The sequence below is a fragment of the Mus pahari genome, chromosome 9, assembly GCF_900095145.1.
Source record: "Mus pahari chromosome 9, PAHARI_EIJ_v1.1, whole genome shotgun sequence".
NCBI classification, from domain to species: domain Eukaryota; kingdom Metazoa; phylum Chordata; class Mammalia; order Rodentia; family Muridae; genus Mus; species Mus pahari.
In genome coordinates, this window is record NC_034598.1 from 39,373,355 (window position 1) to 39,390,469 (window position 17,115).

General features: G+C 39.5%; 1 protein-coding gene across 3 annotated transcripts in view; it reads left to right on the top strand.

Annotated features, from left to right (window-relative positions):
- Positions 1-16,460, top strand: part of Pcdh15 (protocadherin related 15) — a 1,443,732-nt gene extending 1,427,272 nt beyond the window's left edge. Inside the window, exons 33-36 of one of the 3 annotated variants that reach the window (XM_021204353.1) lie at positions 297-302; positions 12,989-13,059; positions 13,961-14,069; positions 15,082-16,460. In XM_021204353.1, coding sequence (XP_021060012.1) covers positions 297-302; positions 12,989-13,059; positions 13,961-14,069; positions 15,082-15,085 — 190 coding nt within the window. In that variant the 3' untranslated portion in view covers positions 15,086-16,460. Of the gene's footprint in view, positions 1-296; positions 303-1,818; positions 3,996-12,988; positions 13,060-13,960; positions 14,070-15,081 lie in introns of those variants that run through there. The other 2 variants (XM_021204350.1, XM_021204349.1) reach the window with 2 other exon arrangements.
- The last annotated feature ends 655 nt before the right edge of the window (positions 16,461-17,115 follow it).

The window sequence follows — 17,115 nt, forward strand, 5'->3', positions numbered from 1 at the left end:
GCCCATGCTTCACAAAGATGAAATTTTATATATCTCTAGCAAATAGATGGTTAGATAAAATTCTACATGATAAGACTGGAAAGCAAACATCACAAGATTTTTATCTGAAACATTATTAGGTATTATTCTCATGAATGAAGGGAAAGAAAAATTGAAGCACATGCATCTTCTCTTTTGGATGTGTGTATTGTTTAAAGCAAGTGTCTGTTAGTGTTGTGTGGTCGCCTGGAATTAATGATAGTTACAACTTTTCTTCCCTGTCACATGTTCGCCCTTTCTCCCCTGTGGATGCACAGGCATAAGTAAGTAAATACTATCATTCTAATAAAAGGCTGTTAGAGCAGAGATGCAGGGCCATGGGTTGAGCAGGATTATTGTCTGCACAGTGGTCCTCATCTTTCATGATGTAGGTGTTTATGTTTAAAAGGAAATAGCATCCTCCCTTAGTCTCCTTTCCCCACCCCCACCCCACCCTCCAGTTTCCTTCCAATGTGACAGTACTCTCCGTATCCAGTAGGGACCATTTCAAAATTATCTGTTTCTTTCCTTCAGACGTAGAGTTGTTTTCAACATAAGTCACGTATATGACTGACTCCCTTAGATCACTTCTTCCAAAACTAGCAGCCATATAATATGAAGTGAAATGATATTTGATGTATTTTCAAAATATCTTTCCAAGCTTAGGACAAAAGACCATATTGTCCCTACTTCCTAAATTATTCAGGTCGTCTGATAATCCAGGTCCTTTGTGAGCATGCTTGTTTTTTGTGGTCAAATTTTGAAACTATGTATCATTTTGTTGCCTGAACTATTACCCCATTTTGGATAACTGTGTTCATCATTGTTGAAAATATTTATATTTTATTTTTCCTCCAGTTGGAGTTAAACATTTAAAAACTGACAAAATTAATTTGCTGCTATGCTTTAGCTTGAAGGGGAAGAAAATCTAATTAGTGACCATGTGAAAGTACTTGCCAGCTAACCTTTGGTCCCAGTGCTTGTAGTTCAGGCCCTGGACTTGAGTTCTGCAACTTTTTAACATTAATTAGATTGCATGGCCAATGTGGTACTCGGGCTCAGTATCCACTCATTGATGAATCATGCAGAGAAACCAAAAGGGTATTGTTTTTAACATACATTTTTTTTTTCAGCCAGTGAATTTTTCACTAATGATTGACCCACATTATATTTGCTGAAATTGTAAAAATGTCCCTCTGTTGTCAGTTTGTGTTTTCTGTATTTTAAAATAACCAAGCGTAGAGTTTAAATCATCTTAGTTCAGGATGGTAGTGTGAAGTTGATTTCTCAGCTATGATTTTTCTGTTCTGTCTTTGGAAACTCTTGTTCTTCTAATCCAGGGAGGGGGCTTTCCCCTTCTGCATGGTCTTACAAATTTTGTTTTATATCAGAGACGATGTTTTAGCGCCCAGAGTTACTGAGATGGGATACAATGGGAAATCTGTGATTGAGATACTGCCAAGACCTATGCATGTAACAGTGGGCTCTGGGCATCCTCCAGAGAGATGGGAATATACAACCAAGGAGCAAACTGTGACATTTGGACCCAAATACTTTACGGATTCAAACTAATTAGGGAGGGGTGGGACAGTCTAGAGATTGATATTTTAATGAAAATTCCTCATCCTTCTCACAACTCTGGATGTCTCTGTCTTGTCTTCCCTAGAATAGGATCTTGAAAGTGATGATGTACATCAGCGCTTTAATGTTGTTAGGCCTTTGTTATGTAAAATATGATAACCATGAAAACACCTTTCTTATGAATCTGTATCACAACTTGTCTCCTTCTTCTCTTTCAAGTCTTTTCCTTCTCTACCATTTTGAACAAAGCAGGGGAAATAACTCGGTCCCAGAAGACAGGAGCAGTCATCGCGATGGGATGGCCTTTTCCTCCAGTACCACTGAGTCTCATGAGCCTGTTCATGTAGAGGGACCACTTAAGGAGAGCCAGCCTAACCCGGCAAGGACATTCTCATTTCTTCCTGATGAGGATAACTTAAGTACCCATAATCCCCTTTACATGGAAAGTATAGGTCAAAAGTCAACAAACTCAGACCTTCAGCCACGAACAGATTTTGAAGAGCTGTTGGCACCCAGAACACAAGTTAAGAGTCAGTCTCTGAGAGGCCCGAGAGAAAAGATCCAGAGGGTGTGGAATCAGTCTGTGAGCTTTCCTAGGCGGCTCATTCGGAAAGCCCCAAACAGACCAGAGACCATAGACCTGGTGGAGTGGCAGATCACCAGGCAGAGAGCTGAATGCGAAAGTGCCAGATGCCACCCAAGCCAGAGAGGTAGCAGCAATGTTCTGCTGGCAACTGAAGATGCCCACGAGTCAGAGAAAGAAGGGGGACACAGAGACACCCTAATCGTCCAGCAAACAGAGCAGCTGAAATCTCTGTCTTCTGGCTCTTCTTTTTCCTCCTCTTGGTCTCACTTTTCTTTCTCAACTCTGCCAACGATTTCAAGAGCGGTAGAACTCGGGTCGGAACCTAACGTGGTCACTTCTCCCGCTGACTGCACCTTGGAACTTTCTCCTCCTCTGAGACCCCGTGTTTTAAACTCCTTAGGTTCTAAGAGAGAGACTCCCACTTGTGCATCAAATACGGAACCAAAAAGGAACTCTTTTGAGATCGCTCCCCATCCACCTAGCATCTCTGCTCCCCTCCCACACCTTCCTCTTCCTAGACCTCCCATTGCTTTTACCACTTTTCCTCTTCCCCTTTCTCCCCCTAACCCTCCTCCCCCCCAACTTCTTACATTTTCTCTTCCCATTTCTACACCTCCTACTTCTTCTCTACCTCCTCCTCCTCCACTGTCACTTCCTCCTCCTCCTCGGCCACCAGCTCCCCGCCTCTTCCCACAGCCGCCTTCCATGTCCATCCCATCTACAGACAGCATCTCTGCACCAGCTGCTAAATGCACTGCCAGTGCCACTCACGCCAGAGAAACCACATCTACAACACAGCCACCAGCATCCAACCCGCCGTGGGGGTCAGAACCCCACAGACATCCAAAAGGGATCCTCAGACATGTGAAAAACCTGGCAGAGCTCGAGAAATCAGTGTCTAACATGTACAGTCACATAGAAAAAAACTGCCCACCAGCAGATCCCTCCAAACTACACACGTTTTGCCCTGCAGAGAAAACAGACATGAAAATCACACATGACCAGAGCCAGGAAACGTTGGTTAGAGTTGTTGAGGGAATTGATGTGCAGCCTCACAGTCAATCAACATCCTTGTAAGGATGCTTCTCCCATTTTAACTGCGCGATTCTTTTCTGGGTCGTAACCCTCAAAGTGGAGCACGAGAATTTTGAACGTCACAGAAGAGTCCACTGTTTTTTATCCCAAACTCAATGCAATGCCTTTTTCTTCCACACTTTTAATTTCAATTAACATCACCGTCACTAACTCATAGAGTAGATTGACCTTAATTTTCTTAACTTCAGGGTAGATTATTTGTCCTACATTTATTTTAAAAGTAAGTAACTTTATCTGTTTTTAACGGGGAGATTTGGGCATGAAAAGTACTGATCCAACTAAATCCAAAGGCGTGTTGACCTTGTCGATGGGTGATGTTATTCTTTTCTCTTTAGTTTTTGACCACGGTTTTATGTGAATGTTCTAGCTGTGGGGGGAGGAACAGAAAAACAGGGTGCTAGTAAGCCATAATGCTCTTTCCTTGGCTTGTTATTTTCTTCAAGTCTATGTATTTGGTAAAAGGAAATGTTTCACAGGTAAAATGATCCTTAGAATTGTAGGGAATGGCAGACAGCAGGGATTTAAAAGGCAATCTCAGGTGCTTTAATATGTAGTTATCAGTTTTCTTATAATACCCTCCATTCTGGATTGTTTTGCTCTTTTTAGTAGGCTTTCAGATGAGAAATCTCTCCCATTTTTTTCAGTTGCTGTTGTTATGTTTCTTTATCTTGATGCTTTCTGTCTCCTTCTTTATGATGAAAATAAATCTCATGCCGCTGACTTTTGTAAGACATCTTATTTTTTTTTTAATCAAAGGTGCCTAAAATGCTATTTAATTTAGCCTTTCCCCATTATAAAAATCACCCCCTTGTTTATAATTTTATAGTTCTTCTTTCCAAGAGAACATTCTTTGATATCCAATTTATTTAATAAATAAAATAAAAAACTACTTTTAAATGAACAGATACTATTCTTGGTGCCTTATCACCTGTATGCTCAGAGGTTTGTTCTTTGTTTTAGGCAGAAGAGAAAGATTTATCCCGTGGGAAGAAAGTCCCATAGTTGCAGTAGTTATGAAAATATCCCTGAGCTCAATGGATTCGATCCTGGGGAATTATAGCTAAGCTAAGCATCACTGTCTTCACGAAGCATCCACATTCATTTGAAGTAATACTGACATACACAGGCACATGATGTATTATATGTAAATATCAAACAAACAATATTTTGTTTTTCCCATAAAACACACTGAATAAAACTGAACTACTAGAAATCCCTACTTTTGAATCAAATCCTACTATTTGTTGAACTCTAGACTTGTACTATCGGAGAAGATATAAACCTGCATATTCAGTGAGAACAGCGGAGACAACTAACCTCGGGTTCTATTACATCAAGGAAACCACAGAGGTTTTCCTAAACTATCCCAGCCACAGTGAAACATGGCTTTACTTCTGCGTGTCCACAAAGGCTGAGAACCCCACAGTAGCATCATCTCTAAGAAGGTTTGGGGCTCTTAAAATTTGACACAGCCCTTCAATAATTTAATGTTCATGCCTGATTAGCAGGAACAGATCAAAAGCAATCCGCAAATCTACTTACCCTCTGCAGCAGCCCATCTGCTTCAGATATCTTTCCTCCAAATCAAAAGTCATTTATTTCCTGGGATTCTTGAATGTGTTTTGTGTTGTTTTGTTTTTCCTCTTTTCACTTAAAAGCTTCCGTTGGAGTTTTTGTTCGCAGCTGGTCATATGCCTGAGAACTTGTGCTGGATGGTGGATTCTGACAGGGTCTTGCTGATAGTTAAACTCTTCTACATGAGTCCTATAAAAGGTTGTTTAGACATATAAGCCCTCACACTCCTTGTCTCTCTAATGCCACAAGCTCACATGTCTGTGTGAAATGGCATTCTTTCCTCTGCATTTGTTAAGGTCTGCTCAGTGTATAAAGAAATGGTTAGATGGATTATTTAAAATTCGAAGAGAACACTTATTACGCCTTTGTCATTGTTAAGACTAAATGTATACAGATATAGTATCTAAAAATGAATAATTGCTACATGGGAGGTAGTAGAATTACATGAAAAGATACATTGATATTTTTGTTTGATTTTGTAATTATCAACATTCATGATTTGAAAGGACAGATAATTATGAATATTGATGATATTATATAAATATACCTCTTCTAGGTAAGTTTCTGTCTTTGAGCTCAAATAGCAGTATAGTTACCCAATGTAAACACAAGAGTGTGTGTGTGTGTGTGTGTGTGTGTGTGTGTGTACTTTTGAAAGAAGATCTTACTCTTCTTACCTTGAACTCATAGCCCACAATGGCTTCAAACTCACTATGTGGTCCACACTGACTAATTTTCCTGTCTTGGCCTCCTAAGTGCTGGGATTGTAGACATGAGCCGCTAAGTCCAAATATTAAAATTTTTCATATTTACTAAAAGGGAGAAATTGAGATATCCTAGAAAACAAACTTTGTCTAGATAGTTTACCTGTTTTGTATGGCTTGTCAATAGGATTGGGTCCTAAACATAAGCTGTGTCTAATTATCTCTAAAAGACAATGGAATAGATTTGAATATAGAGTTTTACAAGCATCAGAAAGATTGTAATTCCCCACCTGCACTGGCTGAGGTATATCAGCACCCTGTACACTTCACAACAGGAACTTTCAAGAAATGAACTGTTGAGATGTACCGCACCCTGCATTTGCCCTGTTATCACCAAGCTGTTTGGCAACCACCTAAGGCACATCTGATTGTGTAGACTCTTCCTGTAGAACAGTGGTTCTCAACCTTCCTAATGTTGTGACCCCATAATATAGTTCCTCATATTGGGGTGACCCCCCCAGCCCTAAAAATTATTTTGTTGCTACTTCATGCCTGTAAGTTTGTGCTGTTGTGATTTGTAATGTTTGGATTATTATGAATCTGATATACAACTCTGTGGGAGCTGTGACCCACAGGTTGAGAACCACTGCTGCCAGACTATGGATGCATGTCCTGCAAAGACATGTTTGTTGTACTTAAAAAGCCATGCCTTTAACTCAGTGACATATCGATATCACAGCTGAATCCAAGATAAATAACATCACCCTAATGATTAAACACACAGGAAATAAAGGAAAATCTCATGATCAATGGCAACCCAAATTGTTACACTTTCTTGTCCCCCCCCCCCAAGTGCAGACAAACATTGCACAACTTGTGGTCCGTGAACTTTACTTACCTTTGTATAGTTTTGAGTACTTGGAAGTTGAGAAGATTCTTAAAAGTAATTGAAGTGGGTTCTTTAAAGAGCAAAGAAGGTCCCTTATTGTATCCTTCATTATTGTTAGTATCAAGTTGACACATGCAGGCAATAGGGTTGCATTCACTTGGAAGATTATAATCTGAGTATGCACCTACATATATATATATATATTATATATTATATATAATAATATATATATATCATATATATAATATATATATGATATATATATATTATATATATATACACACACTGTTTAAGAAGTATCTCTTCCTCATTTAACATAATTATTCATATCAAGACATAGATGAGACACCAAAGAATGCCTTTATGCTAATTGATCATAACAGAATCGAGGTGAATCATTGCACTTTGTTTTTAAGTTGTTTTCACATTTATCTATCCAGTGTATGTGCATGCATGGGGCTTGGGAGCATATGTACCATAGCATGGATATAGAGAGAGGTCAGGGGAGGACCTTTAGGAGTCAGTCCTCTCTACATGTGAATTCTGGAGGTTAGACTCAGTCCACCAGGCTATGTGGCATATATGGCTATAGTTTGTTGGTCATATGAGAGTGAGATCTGTGAAGATAACTTTTTAGTAATGCAAGTACAACATATGACCCTCTCATCTTAATAACATAACACTAGGAAGTATGCCCCAGTGAGAGTAATTTTAGTAAAATTGATTGTATTCCCTCTGATTCTCTTAAGTGGTCCTTATCTGTAATTCTCTTGGGTCTGAAAATCCATGCATTTAACACAAGTTTCCATTTCTGCCTTTCAGGGGAGGCTTTGCACCAGAGGTAAGGGCTTTATCATGTGGTCCAGCATTGAGCCTTCGAGGAAAGCCTTTGTATAGGATATAGGACTAATTGAAGCTAGAATTTATCTTCTTCTATTTCAATCAAAACTATTAATGATGTTTTCTAATGTATTTCCTTTCTATATGTTGCTTCTTTGCTTTGGAGTTTTAAACATATCATCTGGGGTGTAAACAATGACCAGTGGCTAACATTTCCAATGATGTCTTTGTTCTGAATTGTATTGAACTGTAGTATGTGGTAGCACACTAAATTTGGGTTTCTGGTTCTATAGATATAATTAAGAGGCTGTAAAGCTGATTAACATTTCTTAATAGTTGGGGTTTCTCTCTAGCCCAAATATCTTATATATCTCTAATATCATACTAGTAGACATCTCTGAGTTTTTTATTCCATGTCTGTGACTCAGTCTACAGAGACCATACTGAGGATTCTGGCCAATAGTGTTGAGTGAGATCTGTAAGTGTCATTGAAGTTACTGAGAACCTAGTTTCACTTAGTAGACAGTCTCTCAATCAAAAGAGTCACATAAATATATTCTCTGTAGCTTGTACTTTGCAATGTATATATTCTAGACCATGCAGATGGAGATTAATGACCTATATGAAGAACTAGTTCTCAGGGATGGTTATAACTGATAACTGATCTATTCGAATTGGAGAGTCTCTAACCTAATCTTCCTTTCCTTTTCAAAGAGTAACCTGTCTATGTGCTCATTTTGAGCATTTGGTTCACAGACAGGATCACTTTCAGAGCTGCACTCTACCTCCCAGGGCACACAGAAAGATGTATCATTTGAAAATTTACTTCCAAATTTCACTAAGCTAAAATTTGAACAAGTATTAGTTCCCATTTGGTTGAAGCATGAATTATCATGAAATGTACTAACAAAACCTTTGATACCGCTCATCGGATGAGTTAACTGGGAGAGGAGGCAGATGGGAGGCCCTACAGAATTGAAGGAGGGACAATTTCCTGACTCACAGAAGACTTTTGCAAACATACTCAAATGGGAACCATCCATATTTAAAAAAATAAAATGGGAGAGCAAAGAGAATGTCTTCAATATGATCCCAAAGATGCTGCATCTTGTCACTCTGACTTCCCATTCTTCCTGAGGGATGCAATTATACTTAGTGTGATGAGGAGTGAAATGATGAGCAAAATAGCCCTGTGCTATTTGTTTGTAGAAGCCCAAGCAATCCTTCATACTCTGACTCTTAAACAAAAATATCCTCATAGAAATTGGTTATTAAAGTTATTATCAATTAGCTAATTAAAGTAACCAAAGTTAAAGCCAGTGGCTTCTGATATACCTTAGGTGCCCAAGTAATAATCTGAACTATTAATTAGTAGTTTGGCAGGTGTCATGTGAGTAATGAATCATACCTTAAGTGACAGGTTCAAGCTGTCGCCTGTATTCCTCTTTTCTCAATCATGTTCTTTATTTCCCATCTGAACTACTATCTAAATCTTTTCCTGTTTTAATTTCCTTTGGCAGCATCAACTGCTGAGACCTTCTCTTCTTAAACCGGAGGTATCGATTTTCACTTTCTTTTCAACCTCACTAAACCTTTAAACAATACTTTTATACTTCAGTGGGCAGAGTGGGGCATCATCTGAAGTGGTCCCCTTTTTACTAACAAGAGAAAATGCACTTTCGAGTTTAAATAAATAAATAAGAAATCGCCACTCATTTGCTTGCTGGTGACTACAGCTACAAATTTTTAGCTTCTGTCTAGAACAGCAGTTCTCAGCCTGGGGAGGTGGGAGTCTTTTAGGGGTCAAATGACTCACCTAAGACCATCCGAAGATGCAGATACTTACGTTGTGATTCAAACCAGTAGCAAGATTACAGTTACAAAACACCAACAAGATAAGTTTATGGTTGGGGTCGTCATGACATTAGGAACTGTAGTAAAGGCTCACAGCCCTGGGAGGGTTGAGAACCACTGCTCTAAAATTTAGGCCAGTACGTCATTGTTGCCATGCCTTTTCCATTACTGCTTAAAGCCACTCCGTGGCTGAGCTGGAGCTGGGGTTCATCTGAATGTGGTCGCATCAGCTGGACTTTGTGAGAAATTTAGGCCTTTGCTAAGCAATAATAAACATTTGATTCTTTTCTCTAAGAACAGTACCCTGCATTTACTAAAGGAAAGCATTTCTTGTTTTGAATCTACACACACACACACACACACACACACACACACACACACCATCTGAAGACAGGGAGCAGAAATATATAAATTTGCAATTAAGCTTTTAATTAGAAACTCGTATGGAGAAAACTTCCATATGATTGACTCAGAAAACAGACGGTTACCATCCATAGGCATCCGTAGCCTTAAGCAGGATGTTCCCCCAACCAGCAAGCATTATCACCTACAGATGCTGATCATCACATCCTGTTCACGAGCTTCTGGTCAACAAGAATGGAGAAGCCAAGAAAGACGGGACTGAAATTGCTCTGATTTATAGGAGTTTGAACGTTTGCTACAGTCATAAACGTCTAAGTTAGCTTTGCCTTCTCTGTGTGGTCAGCAGCAGAAATTAACCTTAAAGTAACAATAAGTATTGGGCCCCACTCACACAATCGTTTTCTGGTTCAACATCTAGGGATGCAGATAAGGCCTGTATTGTGCAGTGACGAGGCCAAATTCAGTCACCTGCTTAGCTCAGTCCCGGGGTCTTCATTAACACAAGGACTTTCCTCTGTCCCTTTTCTTTTTCCACACTTGGCACGCTGCTCTTCTTTCCCATTTGTGCTGGTTCTTGTCTCTGCTGACCCAACTGAGAACAGCAGAGTATCCCACTGCACTCCAGGGTTCCTGTTCTGTTCCCTTCTAACTGTGACCATATTGGAAGCCATTTATGCTGGGAATGTACAGCAGCTTGCAAGACCTGAGCCTTAGTCTTAGGAATCAGAAAGTGCTGGAATACAAGCTAATCGTTACTAAGATTACGTTTAAAACAGCTTGGAGGTTTCTTCTCGGTGCCTGGTGTGTATCAGATTAGGCATTCATTGATTATCAGAACAAACGCAGCGTTTCTGAGATGTTTGCTTTATGTAAACCAATATACTGATGCCATTAGTCCCTTAAAAGTCTACGCTCACCAGCGTGAAGCATACGCATTTTTTTCAAAGTCACTTACATCTGGGCTTTGACTTTGTTCTAATTTCTTACCGTTCTTCCTTAAGTTTATCTTATACTTCCCTTCCTATAATGGGGTATTTTGTCAAACTAAAACCTACAGCTGCAAATTAAATATAAGCCACGCAGACGAAAATCTCAAGAGTGCACCCTCATGCGTGACTAGCAAAGTTGATACTCAGCACTGATTTCCCTCATCCTAAATGCTTTCTAACATGCACCTACGAATTACATCATCTCTGAGCTCCTGTAAGTGGGATATCACAGTATATTCCATCCTCCCTTGACCTCAGCCTATTTGCCCACCCTGTGCTGCTACAGGGGATTGATTTTTTTGAACTTTCCTATTGGTTTTGACTTTGCACTGTTACGAACAATCTATTGTGGCATACATTTTCCAAACTGTTTTCCAAATGTATACTCCCCTGCCCTAGAATTTTATGGCCACCAATTGCCCACTGTCCGTGGTAACATGGGGCATTGCTAATTATTTTTAAAATGTTTATCCTAGTAGATATACAAGTGCGTTTTAACATCACAAATGAATTGGTTTACAAAGTATTTGGAAGTTGCAAAGTCGGTTGGCATGAGATTAGTGTCAAAGGGTAATTGCAGACTTAGTAACTAGAGGAACCTGGCTAGAAGTATCCATAAAGAGACTTCATGAAGAGAGAGCAAGACAGGGGGCAGATTGCAGGTTGTCCTGAGAGCTGATGCAGAGCAGTGTAGTAGAGGAATAGTAGTCAGACTTCGTGGGAGGTGGGAGGCAGGAACCACCACCAAGATTCCTGGAATGAACAAAAAGTACCATGCCTTTGTTTTTTCAAGAAAAATTCAAATCCCAGATTTTTGGTAGAATTCTTTGGTTAGGGTTAACCATGATTAATCCTTTTAACTGATTTGGCAAGTTGTAACGGAACTAAGAGTCATTGTCCATATTTATCACACAGATGACTTGCATGATCAATTTGTGTGCCTTAGAAATGATTGTTGTCTGCCATCACAGAACGGTAGTAGCTCCTGACTCATGCCACACACACACACACACACACACACACACACGTGTTAAAGCCAATTCCTATCACGAATGGATTATCTATACCAACCTACTTCCCTATGGATGGTTATGCTTTCCCCTCCCCCTCTTACTCCACTGTAAATTCAAACTTCTTAACCTTTGCCATCTCTCATTATTAATATAATGGAATTTAAAAGTGTGTGAAAATGATTTAATCACCACTGAAGCTGTTTTCAAATATACACCTCAAAGCCCAGCTCTAAGAGCAGAGTTTAAGAAGAGCCATTATTATCAAGAGTCAGAAGAAACCTTAATAAGGTATAAAAAAACAAGGATATGTTTAAAACATCTTTAACCCCAGAATGAGCCTTCAGCTGAGGTTCTTGTTGGTGTGCGAGTCACTATCAGAGGATTTCAAGGTTTGGGTGAGGGAGTTCTTGGTAACAGAGAACTATCAGTAGAGAAAGAATAAACAAAGCCTCTGTAACAAAAACCTCATGCGCTGGCCCGTCACTAAGCTATGATGACATTTAATGTTGATTGTGTTAATCTTCAAAGTTCGTTAAAAGCAAGCAAAGCTACTCACCTGAAAATGTCTACAATTTTATAGCCAGGAAAACTGTGCTCTCCCATTTGCACCACACAATCTAATGACAAATGGGTTCCATGAGAATAACTGAAAATATAACACCAGAAAAGTGTTAACCAACACTTGACTTTTTTTTTTTTAATGGAGAAGCTCAAACGCCCCTTTTATATTATGATTTTTATTAGATATTTTCTTTATTTACATTTCAGATGGTATCCCCTTTCCTGGTTTCACCTCCAAAAACCCCCTATCCCATCTCCCTTCCCCCGCTTCTATGAGGTGTTCCCCCTCCCATCCACCTACTCCAGCTTCCCCATCCTGGCATTCCCCTACACTGGGGCATCACAGGGCCAAGGACATCTCCTCCCATTGATGTCCAACAAGGTCATTCTCTGCTACATATGCAGCTAGAGCCATGGGTCCCTCCATGTGTACTCTTTGGTTGGTGGCTTAGTCCCTGGGAGCTCGGGGGGGAGGGGTGGTCTGATTGGTTGATATTGTTGTTCCTCCTATGAGATTGCAAACCCCTTCTGCTCCTCAGTCCTTTAACTCCTGCACTGGGGACCCTTTCTCAGTCCAATGGGTAGCTGTGAACATCTACCTCTGTATTTGTCAGGCTCTGGAAGAGCCTCTCAGGAGACAGTTATATCAGGCTCCTATCAGCAAATACTTCTTGGCATCCACCATAGTATCTGGGTTTGGGAACTGTATATGGGATGGATCCCTAGGTGGAACAGTCTCTGGATGACCTGTCATTCAGTCTCTGCTCCGCACTTTGTCTCTGTATTTTTTCCCATGGGTATTTTAAACTTACTTTGTCAGTATTTGGAGAGATACAAACTGTAGGTATGGAAATCTCACTTAAAACAGAAATATGTGAAGAATGTATTCAAAAGTGTCAATTTTTCTCTTTGAACAATAGGAGTTATCCATGGAATCTGGGATTGATCCTGGCCAGGAATATGGACAAGATTATTACAGTTATGAGCATGGGTACATCTTCAGTTTTTCATTCAGAATTGTATCGTATTCTTTTTTAAAAAAATAATAATCAGAAGTTATTGCTATTAGAATTTTTAAAGTGTCACTGGCCCCTTTAGATTTGAAAATAGTGTGCCTGATTTTTATATTAGTCAAGTCCTCACCATTTTGCTCTCATTTACCCAGCTTGTATTTCTAGAAATGTGCTAAGAAGGTTTATAATAATTAGAATGGAATACAGAAGTCAAACATGTTTGCTCAATTCCTGAATTCACCATTTATTCTGGATGCTGTGTTTTGTGGGGTTTTTTTCTAACCAGTCTATCTGAAGTTTTGTGCCAGAACAGTGAAAAAAAAACATTAAATATACTTTCAAATTTAGTAACAAGTATGAAAATGGAGCACTAATTCTGCACACCTTCAAAAACACACGGGATGAAAATGCCACACAGATCGTGTTCCTTCCAACCAGCTTTCATGTAAAAACCTAGATTTCTCATCCTGTGTGTGAGTTACAGACTTGTGTGTAGAATCTTTCTTGTGTCCTCCATTCTCCATGTAGTTATGAAGTATTACATCTTTCTTCTTCTGACCTCTACTCTCTCCCCAAATTTAAATGTGAAATAACAACTCTCTTCCTTGTTATTCCAGGGAGCCATTATGGCAATAATAATAATAATAATAATAATAATAATAATAATTAATAATAATTAATAATAATCAGTAATAATAATAATTATCTGGCTGTCAGGTAGTGGTTCTTAATATGTACATTTGTTTTGTTGTTGTTGTTTTAATTTTTAGAAGGAATTTAATAGATCCTAAGTATCTGTTGATGGAGAAAAAGAAGAAAGCAGAGATCATTTTGGTAGAGTCTATGAAAAATATCTCAAGTTACAAGTTTATGTTGCAGGTATGAGATGCCGCAGTATGGAAGTCGCCGTCGACTGCTGCCACCTGCTGGACAGGAGGAATATGGCGAAGTCATTGGTGAAGCTGAAGAGGAATATGAAGAAGAGGAGGTAAGTGCCTTTGTCATGACACATCATACAATAACAGCTCGTTAGATGTGGTTTGACTAATGCGCTGTCAATTATTCTATCTGTGAAAATTTCTAGTAAATTATTATTTGTTTTTCAAAGAAAGGTAACAATGCTGACCATTTCTTTCTTTTACCTATGGAGGCAATTCTTTAATTTTTTTTCAGTTTATTTCCTTCTATATGAAAGGTTAAATACTTGGAAGAAGTTGCTATACAAAAGGCTTTCTAAAATCATGAATACATCTCTCTAAAGATAATATTAAGAATTGTATATATTATAAATTTTACAATACATGTTGCTTTTGTCCTTATCTAATCTGTATAACTAAAAATTATGAAAAAATGCAGTCTTCATATTCCATTTTCAGAGAATAAAATATCACCAATATTTTTAAATGTTATATGATTCATTTCTGAATTAACATGAATCATGTCTTTCAAATTTTTATACCTTACCTGCAATATTTATTTGGGAAACAGTCCTTCCCTCCATAAAATAACAGTTTCTGTAGCCCTAATTGGTTCAAAATTCAACAAGACACATTTTTCATAAACTTTCAAATTAACTACTGTATTTCCATGACTTTTAAAAATTCTGAGAAAAAAAAAATCTGAGATACAGCAGAAAGCTAGCAAGTCAGAACTCTAAAGGTAATGATAATGGTTATTTCTTTCTTGAGCTAAGATTAAATAAAACAAAACTATTAACAGAAAAGAGAAAGCATTAGACTTGGGTATTAATACTATAAAGCCAAAATAAAAATAACATTGCCTGTTGGATAGCTTCTGTCTATCATCAGAAAAGAATATTGTCAGGTTGTTTTTTGTTTTTTTTTTTTCTGTTTTGTTTTGTTTTGTTTTTCTGAAACTATATGCATAGCTTGCATGAGGCTTTTACCCAAAAGATGAGTTTCTGCTTAACTTATGAGGGACAAGATCACATCATAACTACCTCCGAGCTAACGTTTGAATTGCACTCTCAAAACTTTCAGGTAGAGCCAGAGAAAGTTAAAAAACCCAGAGTTGAAATTAGAGAGCCTAGTGAGGAGGAGGTGGTAGTCACCATTGAGAAGCCACCTGCGGCTGAGCCCACATACCCAACGTGGAAGAGAGCCAGGATATTCCCAATGATTTTTAAGAAAGTCAGAGGTCTCGCTGAGAAAAGAGGCATTGACCTTGAGGGCGAGGAGTGGAGGAGGCGCCTTGAGGAAGAAGACAAAGACTACCTTCAACTGACTCTAGACCAGGAGGAAGCTACCGAAAGCACCGTGGAGTCAGAGGAGGAGTCCAGCGACTACACAGAATACACAGAAACGGAGTCCGAGTTCAGTGAGTCCGAGACCACTGAAGAATCAGAGTCGGAGACCCCATCTGAGGAAGCGGAGGAGAGCTCTACCCCGGAGTCAGAGGAGTCTGAGTCCACTGAGTCAGAGGGAGAGAAAGCAAGAAAAAACATCGTGCTAGCTAGAAGAAGGCCTGTGGTCGAGGAAATCCAGGAGGTGAAAGGTAAGAGAGAGGAGCCCCCGGTGGAAGAGGAAGAAGAGCCCCCAGTAGAGGAGGAAGAACGGCCGCCAGAGGAAGGAGAAGAAAGCGAAGCAGCTCCTATGGATGAGTCCACAGACCTGGAGGCTCGGGATGTCCCAGAGGAGGGCAGTGCAGAATCAGTCTCCATGGAGAGGGGCATGGAAAGTGAGGAGGAGTCAGAGTCAGAACTGAGCAGCAGCAGCAGTACCAGTGAGAGTCTCTCCGGAGGCCCCTGGGGCTTCCAGGTGCCAGACTATGACAGACAGAAGGATGAAGAGCCCAAGAAATCTCCAGGCGCAAACTCCGAAGGTTACAACACAGCCCTTTAGAAGAGAGTTCACAGTAGGTGGGGTTTGCGGTGGAACGCGTGCTCCTGTGTGCGGTGCCTTCTGTGTGGTCTCTGAAATGGCTCTCGACAGGGTGGGGACTTAGCATGATTTGACTCTCTGACTCGTGGTTAGAAGTAAGATAAGAAAATGATTACGTATGCTACCTACGTAGATGTGCATGCCGAGATTCGGTAGACCAAACCTGTCTAACTCTCTCTTCTACTAGCCAACAGGGAAACATCAATACTGACTATAAAGTAGCATTAGCAGTGACACTTGTCTATAGCAATGGAACATACACATATATACGATAAATAGTCTTTGCAGAGTAGGCACTAGACAAACAGCAACAAATGATGTAACTGTTTCTGATTATTTCTGCTCCCAGCAAAGGAGACCTGTCAAAGATACCCTGTATCAACTCCCACCTTCAGATTCTAGGAGTTAAATGAAACCGTGTCTTGAAAGTTAAAAGTGATTACCCTTTAGGTTGTGTTTAAAATCTAACTAACAGTCACAGATTTTCTTCTAGGTAAATAAACACCATTATTTAAAACACTTCTACGGAGACCAGAAAACATTGCCTATTGAGAACAAAGAGGACATTCATATTCCCCCCAGTGTTACATTGTTGGGGGCGAGGGGAGTAGTGTTGCCTAAGTTTTGCTCCTCGTCACTTCTGATGCTAGTTGGTAAAAAGACAGCTGAAACAGCAAAAATGTCCATCACGTTCCAGGATATGCTCTGGTTCGTGTAACAATAAGCACTCACGTTGGGCAAATACTTTCCTTTAAGTAAATGGAGATTCAGCGAGATAACCCACAGCACCACGATGCTTCAACGGCTGGCACATGTCAAAATGGACAAACATTTTGACTAACATGAGGAAGTGGGTTACAGACTAGAGTTATGTGGATGTGGAAATATTTTTTAAATACTGGAAAGAAAAAAAATGTTAAAATGGATACGATGTACAAATTCCGTTCCTGGCTTTCTGCTGAACTTGCTGAATGGCTGAGCAGCCAATAAAAAAACAATGAGTTGGGACTTTGCAAAATACAGAAAACATACTTTTCTTTTCATACCTCCTGGTATTTTGATGTTAAAAGAAAGTGATTCCTAATAATTAGGTCTTCTTCCAAACTCAGCAGAACTTTATTCAAAAAATGTTTA